General features: G+C 37.1%; 1 protein-coding gene across 3 annotated transcripts in view; it reads left to right on the top strand.

Annotated features, from left to right (window-relative positions):
* The first annotated feature begins 348 nt into the window (after positions 1 to 348).
* Positions 349 to 18,803, top strand: part of pnpla7a (patatin-like phospholipase domain containing 7a) — a 45,338-nt gene continuing 26,883 nt past the window's right edge. Inside the window, exons 1-18 of one of the 3 annotated variants that reach the window (XM_067424736.1) lie at positions 349 to 587; positions 1,069 to 1,109; positions 2,005 to 2,070; positions 2,391 to 2,478; positions 6,552 to 6,631; positions 6,971 to 7,059; positions 7,189 to 7,329; positions 7,447 to 7,606; positions 8,574 to 8,654; positions 8,737 to 8,865; positions 11,742 to 11,822; positions 14,404 to 14,545; positions 15,313 to 15,396; positions 15,525 to 15,610; positions 15,702 to 15,854; positions 15,958 to 16,035; positions 16,373 to 16,578; positions 18,038 to 18,169. In XM_067424736.1, the coding sequence (XP_067280837.1) occupies positions 1,071 to 1,109; positions 2,005 to 2,070; positions 2,391 to 2,478; positions 6,552 to 6,631; positions 6,971 to 7,059; positions 7,189 to 7,329; positions 7,447 to 7,606; positions 8,574 to 8,654; positions 8,737 to 8,865; positions 11,742 to 11,822; positions 14,404 to 14,545; positions 15,313 to 15,396; positions 15,525 to 15,610; positions 15,702 to 15,854; positions 15,958 to 16,035; positions 16,373 to 16,578; positions 18,038 to 18,169 (1,835 nt within the window). In that variant the 5' untranslated portion in view covers positions 349 to 587; positions 1,069 to 1,070. Of the gene's footprint in view, positions 588 to 1,068; positions 1,140 to 2,004; positions 2,071 to 2,390; positions 2,479 to 6,551; positions 6,632 to 6,970; positions 7,060 to 7,188; positions 7,330 to 7,446; positions 7,607 to 8,573; positions 8,655 to 8,736; positions 8,866 to 11,741; positions 11,823 to 14,403; positions 14,546 to 15,312; positions 15,397 to 15,524; positions 15,611 to 15,701; positions 15,855 to 15,957; positions 16,036 to 16,372; positions 16,579 to 18,037; positions 18,170 to 18,803 lie in introns of all 3 variants that reach the window. The other 2 variants (XM_067424735.1, XM_067424737.1) reach the window with 2 other exon arrangements.

Genomic DNA, 18,803 nt, shown 5'->3' with positions numbered 1-18,803 from the left:
CATGTATCCTCTGTTTGACACACCCACATCAGGTTTTTTTAGTCACTAATGAGTGGATGACCTGAATCAGGTGTGTTTGCAAAATGACATGCAAAATGTGCACTTTTGGTGGGCCTCCGGGAACGGGGTTGGGAAAGCATATTAGGTGACTAATAGTTTATAGACAATTCCGTTTTTTTATTATAGCCTACTCGTATTTCCTATTTTTATTTTGTGAACTGCATGATTATTGGTGTTATCATGGTAATGTGTAGCCTATGTTGTTTTGCATGTAATATTAATCAACAAAATGTTATGTGTGTGTGTGTGTGTGTGTGTGTGTGTGTGTGTGTGTGTGTCAAACAACAGCGGTTCCGATTGGCCCCTTCATGTTGTTTTGTAGCCAATGAAATTGCACAGCACTGCCACGTGAAGAAGGACTGTCAAGGCAACAGCAGAGATTTGATTTCATGGGGCGAAAAAATAAGCTGTCAAAGTTTACAAAGGAGTGAAAGTTGTGTGAAAATGACAAGAAAGTGGCCCAGCTTGCAGCCGCGGTATAAATAAACGGATTATTTCAACATCGGTCTCCAATTTCGCTGTCTTTAGTAAGTAAGCTACTGTTTGCTAGCTAATTAGCACATTACTCTGTCACGTATAAACCACCTGCTAAAGGTGTTTTTGTAAGATATGCATGGCATTATTGTGGCATTTTTGTGAAACTGGTCTAAACCCAAAACAGAATTCATCGGTTTCTATAAGTTGGCGTGGTTGTTTAAACAATAAATAGGTGTAACGCCCATCACTAATGCATGTCATCACTGCTCCAATCAATGACAACAGAAACACTGCACCATATTTAACTGGCATGCTTATTTTTCCATCGAATTATCTCACAAAATTGTTTGCAAAGGTGTGTTAAGCTTGTGTTAAGTGTTAAGTTTACTTCCAGTAAACTGAAAAGTTGCAGTTCAGACTTCTTCTTTTTTTACTGGTTTCTTGAATGAATGACAGCTTGAGAACATGTATTGCATACAACTAAATGTATTCTCTATAAAGTGAATGAGTTTGTCTCTTTTGTTTTATTAGAAATGGGAGAAGAGGAGATTGAAGCTCAGTGCTTGTACCCTGTAAGTAGCATGGATCTCAACATCTCAAATGTAATTTTAGTCCCAGCTGGTTTGTTATGCATGTGAATGGATCATTATCAGTTCATGTCATTTTGTTATTCTGAAAAACAAGAGAACACACAACACAGACCTGATTAACCGGACAGGAGAGTAACACAAATATAGATCAAGTAAAGTATTACATATAACAGACAGAGAACTACATATAAAAATGGCATAATAGCTTAATATATTTTGTTCAAAGGGGATTAGTCAGTATGAGAAAAATGCTCTGCGTATATTTATAATTGATAATATGCTTTATAAACATTTGTCATATGAAATGCTTAAAAAAAAAAATACATTCAGTAATATGCAAAAATAAAGAATACAAATACTATACAAAACACTGCTTTTGTAATTTGTTAATTGCTTGACCTCTCCCTGTTTATTAAAAATGTGCAGTATGAATCACAGTAGAATAAAAACATAACAGGTTGGGAATGACATTAGAAGGAGTAAAAAAAAAAAAAAAGATTATTGTCAGGTTTGGTGAACTATCCCTTTGAAAAGATGAATGTTGGATTAGGTGTTAAGCAGGCAGAACCCTTTTATCTTTTCAAGGGGGAGTACTGTTGAGTTATTGTGCAAGACAGGATGGAGCTGAACAAGCACAGGCCACTTTGAGTCTTGTATGATCTTTGTATGGATTAAAATAATAAATATGATTTCAAAGAAATTCCACATGAGCTGTTTTTTTTCCTTCTCCAAAACTGTATTGTTCTGTAGAACAAACCTAGACAAATTATAAATACAATAATATGCGTTTTATCCAAAGGTTTTTTTAATTTATTTTTTTAAACCAAAACCCTGTGAGAGTGTCTGACCATTTGTATATTGGTATGTATTTCCTCAGGCTATTGGGAGTGAAATTCGTTCCCGCCTACAGCAGTTTGTGGAGGAGAGGATGCAGACCACCATGGTACAGAAATTGTGTTCCCTGAATGACTCAGGAAAGCTTTTTTCCCCATATTATTTTACCACCTGAAAGGAAAGACGTCAGCTGTACAGATTATGTAACATGTGACAGATGTTTAAAATACTTTGGTTTATCATATTTGTGTTGACCAATACACCCAGTTTTATCAGATTATAAATTCCTGCAGCATTTTTGCAATTATTATTTACTGACAACATGTTTTGTCAAGTCCAGTTGCAGACAATGATATTTTCATCTGTCAGTTTTCCTGTATATCAGATACATTTCTTGATCTTACATTCTGTAACTGTTGTCTGTTCCAGCTGACAGGTGTTTTGATCGGTGCTGTGGTGGCTGCATGTCTGATTGGAGTCTCTGTGCTTCTCCTCTACCGCAGATATAAACTGGCGAGTGCGTTTCCCTTTTGTGTCAAATTGTGTTGTTTTCAGCGTGTTGCTCTGATTCTTGATTAAGTGATTAATCAGCAGTTTGGGTTCGATATGATGGCTGGATCTAAAAACAGTAATGTTAAAAAAAGATGCAATTTAAAATAACTGTTATATATAATATATTGTATATTTTCAGTGTTGGGAAGGTTACTTTGGAATTGTAATAGGTTAGATATTACAAGTTACTCTATTTAAAATGTAATAAGTAATTATACAATTGGTTTATTAATGTAACTGATTACATTTGATTACTTTTCTAATTTCCAGCACTAAAACATATTTTTATCACTCTCTTTTGGTGGAAACTCTTGACAGGTTGTAGTCTAAAGCTTTCAGCAGAAATGTGGATAGATGTAATTGCCATCAGACATGGAGCGCTGCAAATTCAAACGAGAACCAATCAAAAGCATTTTTAAGTTTATCTTGATCGTTATACCTTTGTGAGTACAGTCTATAGAAAAAAACCCGAACCGGATTGGTCCTTGCAACACGGAGTTATTACAGTTAATGCCTAGAGCCCCCCCTTAGGTAAAATGGCAGCTATGGGGGCATAGACGTAAAGGGTGTCTTTGTGCCTCTACACAAAATGCAATTAAAATGTCTGTCCTACATGAACAGGGCATTTACATGACCACAAAATGCGTTTAGCCACTTAGCCATTGCCATAATACACACACACTGCCATGGTCAATAATATTTTATTTTTTTGCAGTTTTTGATTTCATTGACTACGTTTACATGGACAACAATACTCCGATATTAATCTGATTAAGACAATACTCTGATTAAGAGGCTACCATGTAGACAGCGATTTCTAATTACCTTAATCTGATTAAAGTCATAATCTAACTAAACATAAATCGGATTAAGACATGTGAGTTATGCCTATTTTAGTTGCATTATTGGAGAGCATTACAGACATGTACACACCTTAATCTAACTATTAATGTCGTGTCGGACATTTCGCCGCATTTTGTGACAGGACACATAACGTTATTCACACCAGGGAAGTGCAGAGGGGAGGCTTTGTGGGTTCGAGCCTCTGCCCTTTTTGAAAATTAATCAAAAGTGCCCCTTTCAACAATCATCGATAATATTGTGGCCAATAAAACAGAATTGGAATTATAATTAATATAGCAACATCTACAAACCAGTAACAAATGGCGGGAAAGCCCCGTTTATCTTTTATGTATCTGTCAGTCTGAAATGTCGCTGCCATAACGCGTTGCTATGGGCGGTGTGTGTTTTACTTGTCTGTTCATTCTGAACACTGCGTCCTCTCTCTATATCTTTATTTTTATTTTTGTTGTAATTATTATGCTCATTGTAAAAGTAAAATACAATAAGTTTGTATCTGTAATCGCAAACCAGATGGGTCATTCAGTGAACGCCTGTGGCTCGACGGCAGGAAAAACAATCCAAACAGTCACGATTTTTAAACCTTTTTTATCATTAATCAAAGCTATTGTTCTAAATGTAGGCTGTCAATAAGGAGGAAAGAGGGGTAGTGTCTCTTCAAAAAAACAGAAAGAGACAATACATAATATTACAAAATAAATCAACGTAAATGTATATAAAAAATGCATGTTTTTTATACTTCTTAATGTAAAGTAACACTCTCCAACAGCGACACCCGCTGGGGACGTAAGGGACGTAATGACGAGCCATAATCGATCTATGTTCATCACATGTAAAACGGGAACATGAACGTAGTACTCTAAAAGCAACTTATGTAAACACCTTAATCAGAATATTGTCTTATTTAGAATAAGGTCAATAATTAGATTACTGCAGTCCATGTAAACGTAGTCATTGTGGCTAATATTTTGTGGATCCTAAATGCATGTTTTAAAAGTGCACAGTGTAAATTTTAGCGGCATCTAGTGGTGAGGTTGTGGATTGCAACCGCTCACCCTAATGTAAATCACCTTAATTTACAAATCTCATAAACGTATATTTTATTCACATTAGAATATATATATATATATATATATATATATATATATATATATATATATATATATATGTTGAAATTTTGAAATGTCATGCCAAATATTGACTCATTTTGACTTTCATGAGAGCTACACCAGAGTCCTTTTTGAAAATTTTGTAAATCCGCACCCGCCCGTACCCACGGTGCGTTAAACCGCATCTGAGTTTTCCGACACGGAGCACTAATTAAAATCCGCACCCGACCATATAATTTTTATAATAGATCTTATAATAGAACCGACGCCTGACCCGCACGCGAAATAAAATCAGCATATAACATACACATTTATTGCCAGGTCATACAAAAATAAATACAGCACCGCGCCACGTCTTTCAAATTCGAACACATTATTTTCAATGAGTGTACGCACCCCGGCGGCGGCATTCGGTGCCTTTCTGCTGCGATTCAGGAAATTCTTCAAAATTCTGCCGCGCAAATGTACTGATTTTACCCTGTGCTACATGATGCACACATCGTGGCATATATAATGTGCGAGTCCTGCGCTGAGCTTCCCCTCCGGTGTGCGACCTGTGTGCGACCCCCTTGAAGCCTTGTGTGATTTTTTTTGAAAGTCAGAGAATCCTGGGAGGGCGCATGGCGGCGCAAGGAAAATTTTTAAATTATTTGATTAACTTGAAATACAGGCAAGACATATTTTTGTAGATGTGTTCCTAAAAATATGCATACATTTTATGTTCGCATGTGACTGTTTTAAACCTGTTAGACCCGTGTTTCCCCCTTGTCCGACCCGCACCCGTATCCGACAGTTGGATGTTTTTCATCCGTTTCCACAAATTTTGCGTGTCAACCCGAACCCGTGCAGGACTCTGAGCTACACATTCCAAAAAAGTTGCGACAGGTAGCAATAAGAGGCCGGAAAGTTAAATGTATATAGAAGAAACAGCTGGAGGACCAATTTGCAACTTATTAGGTCAATTGACAACATGATTGGGTATAAATGAGCCTCTCGGAGTGGCAGTGTCTCTCAGAAGTCAAGATGGGCAGAGGATCACCAATTCTTCCAATGCTGCGGCGGAAAATAGTGGAGGAATATCAGAAAGGAGTTTCTCAGAGAAAAATTGCAAAGAGTTTGAAGTTATCATCTATAGTGCATAATATCATCCAAAGAGTCAGAGAATCTAGAACAATCTCTGTGTGTAAGGGTCAAGGCTGGAAAACCATACTGGATGCCCATGATCTTCAAGGCATTAGACAGCACTGCATCACATACAGGAATGCTACTGTAATGGAAATCACAACATGGGCTTAGGAATACTTCCAGAAAACATTATTGGTTAACACAATCCACCATGCCATTCTTCATTGCCGGCTAAAACTCTAAAGGTCAAAAAATAAGCCATAATTAAACATGATCCAGAAGCTCCGGTGTTTTCTCTGGGTCAAGGCTCATTTAAAATGGACTGTGGCAAAGGGGAAAACTGTTCTGTGGTCAGATGAATTGAAATTTGAAGTTCTTTTTGGAAAACTGGGACGCCATGTCATCCGGACTAAAGAGGACAAGGACAACCCAAGTTGTTATCAGCGCTCTGTTCAGAAGTCAACATCTCTGATGGTATGGGGTTGCATGAGTGCGTGTGGCATGGGCAGCTTACACATCTGGATAGGCTCCAATATCAATTCAATATCTGAATAAAATATTGAAATTTGAAACTTCCACATCATTGCATTCTGTTTTTATTCACAATTTGTACAGTGTCCCAACTTTTTTGGAATCGGGTTTGTATATTATATAGCATTTCTGTCAACAGATCCTCATAAATATTACACACTGCACATTTTATGGATTCTTTGAATAAAAAGTATGAAAGAACAGCATTTGTATATTTTTAGTTGTAACTTTATAAATGTCTTTACTGTTACTTTTGATCAATTTGCATTTTTGATAAACAAAAATTTTCCTTTAAAAAAAAAAAAAAAAAAAAAAATCAACCTAACCCTAAACTTTTGAACAGCAGTGTATTGTGTAGAGCAGTTTGGAATCTCTGGAATCTCATTATGCATTTGTTTGTGCCTATATTAAGGTCAACAGGCTGATGTTCCCCGTTATCGCTTCAGAAAAAGAGATAAAGTGCTCTTTTATGGCAGGAAAATCATGAGAAAGGTGAGTCACAACTTAAAGCTGAAACCCATTTGCTTACCTGTGTTTTGCACCCTGGTGATTAATAGTCACATTCACAGTGGTCTATTTGTGCTCCAAGGTAAATAGCTGATTGTTCTGACTCTGACGCTGCTTGTTCCACAAATACTAATTTGTAGGTGTAATTAAAATTTATATCATCAGCTTAAAGTTTAGTCTTCCTCCATTAGAGGGCAGCATAGAGTATGCAAAGTGGAATATCCTGAACGTGTTCCAATGTGCAAAACCTGTATGACTAACAGCATGATATATTTATTTACTCTCCATCCTCCACTTGTTTTTTTTTCTATTTCTATCTCTCAGGTCCAGACCTTGTCCTCGACACCAACCTCCACTTCGGTGTCTAAGCAGCGTTCTCGGAAGAGGCCTAAAGTTCTAAGTATAGCACGCAGGTATGTTTAGATTCTCATATACCTAATTTTTACAGAATGCATGCCATCTCTTTTTATCACCCACACACTTAAAATCAGGAGCTGTCCAATTACTATTTCTGGTTTGAATCCTGCTATGATGTCATACAGGATCCTGCGGATCAGGAAGGAGCCACCCACTTTGCAGCCTAAAGAACCCCCACCCTCTCTCTTGGAAGCAGATCTCACAGAATTTGACGTGCAGAACTCAAACCTGCCCTCAGAGGTGCTCTATATGCTCAAGAATGTCAGGTGAACAATGCTGACCCTCACAAGATCACAGTTGAGCTACATGCAAATCACATGATACTTTTTCAGCCTAATGAAATGTCTTGTGCTCGTCTAAAGTTAAACGTTGATCCATTTCAGAGTACTTGGTCATTTTGAGAAGCCCTTGTTTTTGGAGCTGTGTCGGCACATGGTGTTTGTGGAGCTGCAGGAGGGGGAGGGACTGTTCAAGCCAGGGGATGATGATGACAGCATTTATGTGGTTCAGGATGGGAGGCTTGAGCTTTGCATTCATGAGTTTGTAAGGATGAGCCATAAAGTACCTTTTTAAAATTCACAGGCCTCATTAGAGCACTTGTTTATTGAATGTCAGTTAACTTGGTCATCAACCTCATACACACTGATGCTTTGCACACTATGCTTTGGAGAGAAAGTAGGCATTTATATTTAAAATGATACTGTATTGTTACTATACATGGTTTATATTCTGTTTTTATACATTTATTTTAGTTAAACAACAACAACAAAAAAACCTATATATTAGATATTTTTATATATACAAATCTATAAAATTGTTTTATTATTATAAATTGTAATGTATATTAATTATATTTTATACATATATATATATATATTTATATATATATATATATATATATATATATATATATATATATATATATATATATATATATATATATATATATATATATATATATATAATAAATGTTTATACTCGCACACACACACACGCATATCATTTTGTTTTTTACCATTTCCCTCACATCCCACAACCCTTTTCCCATTTATACATTTATTTAAATAGGGACAGCACAAAAAACATGATTTGAGTCAAAAACTGGAAAATATATATTGCTTTAAACTCATTTGGCAACATGTGAGTGTGAGTGACTTTCTTTTTAATTGTTGATATAGTGTACGATATAGAAAAACAACTAATACAATGTATTTTAGATAAACTAATAGAAAAGTGTTTGATCGCAGCCTATAACTTTATTAAAGCTCTGGTCTGCTAACAGAAATCTTATAGATTTGAAACCCACAGCAATTGATTCATGAACAATTACCATAATTTCCTTGATTAAGATACTTAACCTCTGGTTAGTCCAGGGGCCCTGTCCCTGCAATAAATTCTCTGTAGGTCACTTTGGATAAGAAGTATTAGCTAAATCACGAATGAGTAATTAAACTTAGTGCCCTCCTAATGTTTTTATATTCCCCTTTGGGGGTGTGTGTGTCTCTTTTAGGATGGCACAGAGCCTGTGGTGAAGGACGTGTTGCCCGGGGACAGCGTTCACAGTCTGCTCAGCATTCTAGACATCATTACAGTAAGTTCTCTGTCTGCCTTCCAGATGACTTATCTTGCTCTAGTGCACTGAGATTAATTTTGGATCTTTCTTTTCTCTCCAGGGTTATCCTGCTCCTTATAAGACCGTGTCTGCTCGTGCGGCGGTCAGGTCTACCATATTGCGTTTACCTGCCTCAGCTTTCCAGTCAGTGTTTGAGAAATACCCAGAGACGCTAGTGAGGGTCATACAGGTACAGATGGGCTTGAACTCTCCCATGGCTGTCTGCATGAATGTGACCTCTGTCTTACTGAACATCTGTCTCAACCACACTGTAATAACAGGCCATTTTCTACACCTTTTTTATGTTATCATGTTTTTTTCGTCTAAGGTCCGCTTTTAAGGCCCCTATATACTCGCACCAAAGTTATTTTTGTTTTTTTGCTTGGTGGTAAAAAGAAGTTGGAAATACCTGAGCAGCACTATATTATTAGAGAACATCCCAACATCCATAACAAAACAAAAAAAAGCACAACATTGAGAAAACTGCAGTTAAGAAAGCATATGATCATATCCATGTGGATATATGTTTGTCCAAGCCCTTTCAAGTCATATTTTATTATATAGTACTTTGTACTATAGATCGCTGTTAGTGTTAATGTTATGCTGCTCTCCAGTTATTCATGTCTTTACTTGCATCTGACCTCAACGGACTGAGTATGTATCAGCCTGTCAGATTCATGCAGTCCCAAATTCAGTTCTCTTTCACATGGTCAATACACACGATGATGTCAAAATGCACATTGTGTGTAGTGTTCATGTAAACACAGTCTGTTATGTCCTACGCGAATGTAAGCAGTTAGGAGAAAAAAACTCTCGCTGCTTTTGACTGAATAACTTTTGTATCTTTAACATGAATCAATTTATATTTAATTCATACAGTAAAGACATCAATATGCAGCGCTGGATTCAACCACTGATCTCACAGTCGAATCTTCGCAGATGTTATGTGCGACCCCTTTAAGGGCGCTGAGCTTCACACCACACGCGCTGCGCCTTTAAAATTCAAACACCATTCGGCGTCTGTCTGCGGCGACTCAGGAAGTTGTTTAAAAAAATTCTGCTTCTTTGTTCTTTTTTCTTTTTTTTTTTAATAAAATAATTGCCTGTCTTGCTTTATTACAGAAGACTGCCAGTCGTTTTATTATTTTAGGTTGACTAAAATGGGAAGAACTTTTCAAGGTTCACATTTATTTCAGTAAAATTGTTTTCTTCAAGACCTTTTAAACTATCTACCACATTCAAATAGGAAAAGTAATACAAAAATGAGAACTAGAATCAAATCTATGCATATACTGAATTGAAATTTTATTCAAAATTGAGAATATATTCCCACCCCTCATTATTACTAATACTAGTAACAATTACTTTTATTCAAAATTAAATTTTATTCAAATTAATTTAGTTATTAAATTTAGTTAATAACTAATTTAGTTTTTTAGTGTAATTTAGTTTAAAGGGGGGGTGAAACACTCAGTTTCAGTCAATCTCATGTCAATCTTGAGTACCTATAGAGTAGTATTGCATCCTTCATATCTCCGAAAAGTCTTTAGTTTTATCATATTTATAAAAGAAATATGGGCTGTACCGAGTCTTTCCGGAAAAAACCGAGCGCCTGGAGGCGTATCGTGTGGGCGGAGCTAAAGAATGACAAGCGCGCAAAGCGGTGACGTCCTCAAGCGTGGAGAAACCCATCTATCTCAGCTAATACAGATAATGATCCACAATCAAATCTGAGGCTGAAATAAATTGAACAGGAGAAACGGCAACATCAGGATGTCCGTCTCTGTGGTATGTACTGTATTTAGGGGCCTTTGTGTGCAGTTTATGAGGACATGATTCAGTTTATGGACTATTGTATGTGACTAGACCTTAGAGGTAGCAAGCAAAACGGTTTTGCACGTCAGAGTCAGAATAGTGTAACGTTATACAGAACAACAATGGAGTAACCGTTAGCGCATTTGAATGACGAAGCACGCGATCGTATCGTTTACTGATGTTTACTCATGCGACGGTAGCCAATAGCAGAGACATTTGAAGTTGATTTACTCACCGGCATCTTCCAAAGCAGGACCGCTCTGTCAAAAACACACTTCTTTGGTATGATTTGGTGAAGTCCTGTGACAGCAGTGACCGTGGAAATCCACTTTGCGACGTGACTGAAGCGATGTTGTGAAGCTTCCCGTCATTTCTGCATTCAAATCGGTTCAAATGCAGCGCTGCCTTCCCGGAATGCTGTGCTGAAGCGTTGAAGTCGCTCGACGTCACCCATAGGAATAAAGTGGAGCGCGGCGCGTCATAAGTGTTCACGGACGACTGGATCTGCACCTGAGAGACTGTTTACAGCGTGCATTTCCTCTGTCTTCCTCTAGTTACGCGCGCGCACCCTACCGGGAGAAGAGCCCGTACGGCCCATACAAGGACCTTCCGCTCTATTTAACGTCAAGTAGACCCATACTCGAAAAAAACTCGCCGAAACTTGTGAGAAACCGGAAGGAGTATTTTTAACACAGAAATACTCCATCAAACGTCCAACATTAGTTTTTGAAACTTTGTCTATGTTTAGGATGGGAATCCAAGTCTTTAAAGGTGTAAAAAGCTCAGTATGCATGAAACAGCATTTCACATTCATTTAAAGGGGGGGCCCTTTAATTGTATAGATTTTTAAACTAAATTACACTAAAAAACTAAATTAGTAATTATAAATTATACAGTATAATTTGATTAAAACTAATCAAATTAATACAATTAAATATCCAATATTTGCTGATACAGTAAATAATAATAATAGTTATATAGTTTGTAAAGTTGACCAAAAACTGCTATATTTAAATTAGAATTACATCTTTAAAGTTTCGTCTTCGTAAATGGCTGGGTATGGAAAATGATGGTGTGTCTAAATTGCACATCAAATACATTTTTCATAAAAGCTATGGCCAGTATAAGTGCATAGACACTGGTGTCTTATTTGCAAGAGTTTTAATACTGTTATTTAATGGAGTACAAATAGTTATTTACAAAAAAAACTATTTTTTTGTTTTATTTTGTGGCTTATTTTTGTCTGTTTAGATAATCATGGTGCGCCTGCAGAGAGTCACTTTCCTGGCACTTCACAACTACCTGGGACTGACAACCGAGCTTTTCAATCAGGTTTGAGAGAGAGTACACACATACATCTCAGCATTATTACATGCTACGTTAACCTCCATCGGCATAATCACTCCTGTGCTGGAACCGTAAAACTCAGCTAGATTGAATAACATGGATCATAAGATCTCGGCTTTCATTTAAAGGACACTGACTTTAACACCCTCTGGGTGAAAATCTCCCATACACCATCACTGCATGTCACAGCACAACCCTTCACACACGTAGCTCTCCTCTCCCCTCCAAGCGTGGGCAGGCCGAGGGAGTTGTTTTCTGTTTTGATTTAAGGAATACTTTTAGCTTGCGCTTTGAATTTGAGTACTTTCCAATCTGATATACATACAATTTAGCAGTCAGCATGCAAGGTTACGTGACAACACGGCATAAACAAGGGGTAGTTCCGTGGTTTGTTTCTACGCTTGGTTGTGTTTATGGGGTGCAGTATAACATGTCTTAATTTAATGTTATTTTTTTAAACGCTGTATTTTACTTATATTTTTCCTTTATTCCACACCGTTGTCTCCACTGTCCTTTGAACGGCTCGTTTGCTTCCTGCTTCTCTGAAGCCCATCCCTCCGAAAAACGCAATGGTCTTAGATCGGTTATATGGCCAAATGTAGTTTCATGTATTTTTATTGGCTGAAGTGCCAAGCACAGGTTGTCCAGAAAAGCCACCACCCTTACCATTAAGGCAGAAGTCACATCTGCGGTGAATAGCAAGGGTTTATGATGTCACCAACCCGGAAAGAAGCTTGTTGTAGTCCAAACCGGACGTTTTTGTAGGCAATAAACTGGCATAACTTTAAAAGACAATATCTCCATTTGCATTGAACTTTCAGCGCTGTAACTTTGAAGATACTGTTTATGCTCAAGCAGCAACATTACATACTAACTAAATTAAAAAAGTGAAATTGCATGCAACCACCTCTTTAAGTGTAAAAATCAATAAGTTACATCAGGCTAGGCTTGCTGCGATAGTCGGTTTTACCAATGTTACAAGTTGTTCAGCCACACAGATCATCACTTGCCTAGTGTAATAAGTAATACAAGTTATCGTTTTGATTATGTGTACGTGTCTAACAGAACATACCTTTAGCACGCTGTCACAGGGCTGGAGAATCCCTTATTTGTTAGTTCATTGCTATTCGGGGTCAGACTCGGACATGTATGGGCCAGGGCTTGCAAAGCCCAACGTCCCAGGGCTGTGTGTTTTCCAGACTGGCTACCAAATCGTAAGCCTGTCGGCAGGCTGGTGAATCACAAATAGTGAAATAATATTCCTTTCTTGATCTGCGCTGTTCACTCTCTTCACTTGACATTTGAAGGGCACGCGAACGCACGTGTGTTCACACTTCTATCCACCGATCAGGCGGGCCATGTAATACAAAAATAATATTCCAATCAATCATGGGTAGATAAGAATTAAATCATGGACCCTTTTCACAGACTGTGATGATGCGTTTTAATGGTCATCAATATTATAAATCCTTAATTAAATGTACATTTATAACACTAATAGTTTGTATGATATTACTTTTGCATCAAATTACACAAAACAACTTACCGCTGCTGTGAGGGAGTTTCTAATACAGCGTCTATGGGAGTGATGTTAAAAATGACATCATTCTCTCTTTTCACTGCTGTTATCAATCCCACTCTATTTTTTCCCTCTTTTTTCAAAGTTGTGAAATCACTGTTGTTGTTTTTTTCTTTTTCTATTTAAAAAGATGGGGACACAAAAAAATGTATTCTCTCATTCATCGCTATAAAAGTTAACCCAACCTCTAAGAAACCCGGAAATGTGAAAAGGATCTAATGTGTTTGTTTGCTAAAGACGTTTACAAGCCCTGTGGTCGAGAGAATCATTTCGGTTGCCGCTTTCAAAACAATCTATCCCTCATGTGAACTGATAGGGGCATAGATATGACGGGGAAGCATGTGGAAGCATTTGCAAAATATGCAAATCTTATCGAAACCTAGCCGTGGGCGTTTACTTCCAAGTCTTTAGTGCGGCACGCCCATCGAAACCCAGCATTCAGGAGAGAGCCTCAAAACCAATGTAGAAAATAGCCTATTACTTATTAGTTATGATGTTTTTGAATGTGAAAACTACACGAACGTCACAAATTTTGCCTGATAAAGGTGGCAGTATCCGGAGGTAACGCTTCTAATTTACGCACACACCTTCATGCTCACCACGAGAATGAGGCTGCCATGTATATTCATCTTGTTAATAAAATTTCTATGTTTCATGTAAGTGAGTTTGCCATTTTACTGTTTTGTTGTTGTTTTTTTATTAAGGATAATAATGCAACCAAATTCAAGCAATTTCCACCCCTGAATTGCAGATAATTTGAAAATAAAAGTAAAATGCGTAAGGCTGCACAGGCATTCATAAGCGAGGTGGAAAAGAGGGAAAAACTCCAACTTCCACCCCACAGTGGTACCGGTATTACCAGTGTTATCACACATCGATTAACCAGTGGGAACATTTCCTCACCGTCGCATCCCTATATCAGACCAGTAAAATAGTTTTATGTTTGCCAGATGCATGTAAGTGTATCTGAAATGTATGTGTGTGTAGGAGAGACAGGCAGTGCCGCTGTTCACAGTCAACAGTGTGCTCACTGAGGGGAGTCCTGGCAGAGTCCCCCGCCGACCCCACTTCCAGACACAATCAGAAGACGAGCACCTGCAGGGCTCCGTAGAGCACTTGACAGACTCAGGTGAATGTTTGTTTTTCTTTAATGTGAACAAATGATTCTTTTGTGTTTGTTATTTTCTGTGAATCAGTCCAACTAGTTAATCAGTGAACACGATTGTTTTTGCAAAATCTAAATTTGAATCTATAATATAATATAATATATTTATTATTATTATTACGATTTTTGTCAAATTTTGCATCGACCTAAAGACTGTTTTCCTGGGGAGACAACGTTTTCCTAGCTTTATTAGACTGGATGCCAGCCGAATTTAGCCCCGGCCACAACATTTGAGTTTGGGAAATTTGTTCTGGGCTTAATCCGTTGTGGAACAACTATGCCTGAGCATGAGCTGTTTGGACTAATCAAATTGTCAGGGCAGGCTTTATACGATGATTGAGCGATGATAAACAGTAATGTAAGCATTCATGTCACCAAAGTGCGCTTGGATTGAATTTGTTCTAATCTTAAACAGAGAACTTGTTTGTATATGCATTTACCTTTTCTATTTCTCTCAATAATGATGATTGTTTTGGTAAGTACTCCATGTATCCTTCAATTTTATTATCCGTTTAATTTTATAACACCGGCAAAGATCTTTTCTTCTTCTACTTCTTCCAGCGTGCGTGCAGTTGAGTTCTGTTGACAACTATGCGTCGCTCCATTGCTCTGATTGGTTGTAGGTCTATCCAATTGAGGTCTTTTCCTGAGTATGACGATGTCATGCTACAGGTTTATGGTAATATTGTATTTGTATGTTTTGAGATTGATTTAAATTTCTCATCATTTAGACGGAGGGCAAGCTGGTTCATCCGAAAACACGTCCATAGTTGCACGAAGGTCTCGCTCTGTCTCAATGCCTGTAGAAAGTTCAGGTATCAGTTCACCTACCGTCTGCTTATCCACTCTTATTCACTCAATGTAGACTTGCTTTTACACACAAATGAGACCACTAGTACTGAACTCTACAAATTAGATCGGATTTCTATGTGGGTTTGTGCAGGAGTGGCAGGAAATGATCTGAACATGGCCTATGAACGTGCACGAGTCACCATAGACGATCCTCCATCCAGTTCTGTCATTCACAAGGTTTTCTTCTTCTTCCATCTTATGTTTCTCTCATCCTAAATATCTGTATATATTAAAACATCCCTGAGATCATTTGTTTTATGTTCTTCAGTCCATATTGAAGAAGAGTGTGACCATGCAGCATGCTCCGTCCGCTGTGATTCACTACACAGACAATGCACCACACTCTGACGTGCCCCCTAGTAAAGTGGGCGCCATATTCCAGGCCGCCAAGAAGGACCTGCTGGGGATTATTCCGCTGCAGGTCAAAATAAATCTCCATTAGTGGGATATGGGTTCATGGTTTCTGTTTGTTTAGATGGATTTTGTGTTTGCTGAATATTTATATTGGTGTTGTGTTTGTCCAGGACCCCAGTTTGCTGGAGGGCAGGGTGACGCTTCATCAAGTTAAAGCTGGATCTATTGTAGCCCGCCAAGGAGATCAGGTCAGACATCGCAGTAAATGCATATGAACAGCTGTGACTCAGAATCCTGAGAGCTGAATGACTATCTGCTAACTACATGGGCGGCAACTTAATTATCATAGAATTACATAAGGTTTAATTTAAAATTAGCTATTTTAGAAGAGAATTCATTTTACTTCCTGCTTTTAAGGGAGCTCAGGAAAACACCTGTGATGGCCAAAAAAGCTGTCGAAGTAGGCACACTGGGTTTTGAAACATAGCCAATGAGAATATCTAGACATTGTAGTTTCTGTGGATATCTAATTCATTACCCTGTCCAAATGATTTGCTTGACTGTGTCTGGCTTTGTGTCTCTCAGGAAGTAAGTGTGCAGTTTGTGATTTCGGGGACATTGCATGTGTACCAGCGGATGATTGATCGAGAAGAGGACACGTGTCTTTTCGTGGCTCACCCAGGAGAGCTGGTGGGTCAGCTGGCTGTACTAACTGGGGAGCCTCTCATCTTTACTGTACGGGCACAACGGGACTGCAGTTTCCTGTCCATTTCTAAAACACATTTCTATGAGTAGGTTTTCATTACACTTCTAATAGTAGTCCGTTTTTTTTTACTTCATGACCAAATTCTACAATCATTCTAATCCAACATAAACTGCCATTTAAATGTTTGGGATCAATAACTTTTATTGTTATTGAAGTGACAGTAAAGACCTTCAAAGTAAAGACCTTTTTTTAATCATAGTTTCCATAAATCTATCTATCTATCTAAGCACCAAATCTGTATCTTAGAATGATTTCTAAAGGATCATGTGAGATTGTAGACTTGATTAATTATCACAGCTGATTGCCATCACAGAAATATATTACATTTAAAAATATATTAAAATATAAAAAAAGTATATTAAATTGTATTAAAATTTCACAATATTACTGTTTTACTGTATTATTTATCAAATAAATGCAGCCTTGATATACTGAAAAAACATGCAAATTTAAGAACACACACAACTGGACCATTTCCATGACGACCAACGCAATGTAGGTGCAAAGCGTCTGGTTAAAGACATGCTTTTTTGAGCATTACACATTGGCTCAAATATCAGTAAATTGACTAGCACAAATCTCGAATATTGAATTCATGAATTTTGTGTCTGAATGGGAAACTCCTATAAATGCATATTCAATAAGGTCAGCCGCAAAAATAACCCTGTCCATGCCTTTTTAGCACACATTTTTCACTGCATGTCTTTAGTAATTACTGACAGTAGGTTTTTAATGCCAAAAGAGTGTTTGCACTGGAGTCAGCTGTTTGTCTGGTCCACTTTTCTGGTTATTCTGGCCAAAAACACCCCACAAAAAGGGTCTGTGACTGATATTTAATATCATTCATCAATTGATATGGCCATAATAGACCATATTGGAAAAACAGTGTCATCCACAGAAAGTGCTCTAAAAATCAATAAATTTAATCATAATTTCTTTCTGGCCACAAGTAATAATGTTTACCTCTGTGTTACCGCTATATGTATGTGAAAGATATTGAAATTGTATTGTAAGTAAAATTGTTTTTAAATATTAAAATACTTAATACATTTTTGCCATGAGTACAGCCATTGCTGCTGTAAATAAATACATAAATAAATAAATCTTTATAATACATAGTTATAAGTGTAACAGTTAATGTGTTTACTAACAATGAGCAATACATCTGTGACAGTATTTATTAATCTGTTCATTGTGCATGTCAGTTCGCATGCATTAGCTAATATTAACAAATACAACTTTTTATTTGAATAATGTGTTAGTAGATGCTAAAATTAACATAAGATCATTAAATTCTGTAGAAGTGTTGTTTTTACTTAGTTTATGTTAACTAATGAACCCTTGTTGTAAAATGTTACTGTTATATGTAACTTCTTGTGGATATTGTCTTGCAAATAATGAACAAAACTGGTTGCTGGTTTTAATGGATTTTCAACTGACACGTTGATTAACTCCCATGTTTGTGTGTGTGTGTGTGTTTTCAGGATCATGCGAGCTGAACCCACGGTGGTGCTGAATGTGGCTCATACAGTTGTAAGAAGGATGTCATCTTTCGTCAGACAGATTGATTTTGCCCTTGACTGGATGGCTGTGGAGGCGGGAAGAGCTGTCTACAGGTCCACTTCATTTCCTCATATTTACTGTTAAAAAAATTATCCTCCTTTCACCCATCTCTACTTCTTTATTAGTGTAAATAAGTACATTTAGTGCACTACTTGGACAAATTCAACCTTCTAATTAACAGGTATTACTTTTTCTTTTTTTTTTACTGTTTCATCAGCTACACCCAGTTGCACAACATCACACGAAACACGAAATTAAAAATTTAACCACACGAAATTAAAAATTTGAGTTGATACAATGAAGGAAATTTATTTAATAAATAGAACCTCAAAATATTTGTGTATCTGAACCACACAAAAAAATTGATAAATCATGAAAATAGCACTATTTGGCATGTCTCACTGCATCATCAGAAATAAAACGCACACGATTACCCAATATGCTTAGAAAATCTTTTAATAATATTTTAATAAAGATTGTCGAATCTCAAAAAATGTTCATTGTATTAACTCAAAATTTCAATTTCAATGAACTCAAAATTTTAAGGCAACCAGGTAACTTTTTTTCTAAATAATTTTTTACAGTGTAGACAAACATTTTTAATATGGGGAAAACACACATCGTGTTATTATGGACAAGGACAAACATGATTTTTTAAAATTGGAATACCTCTGGTTTTGAAAAATA

Source organism: Pseudorasbora parva, chromosome 18 (genome assembly GCF_024679245.1).
Source record: "Pseudorasbora parva isolate DD20220531a chromosome 18, ASM2467924v1, whole genome shotgun sequence".
Taxonomy (NCBI): domain Eukaryota; kingdom Metazoa; phylum Chordata; class Actinopteri; order Cypriniformes; family Gobionidae; genus Pseudorasbora; species Pseudorasbora parva.
Note: the sequence above shows the minus strand (reverse complement) of the source record. Positions and strands in the feature narration are given on the sequence as shown.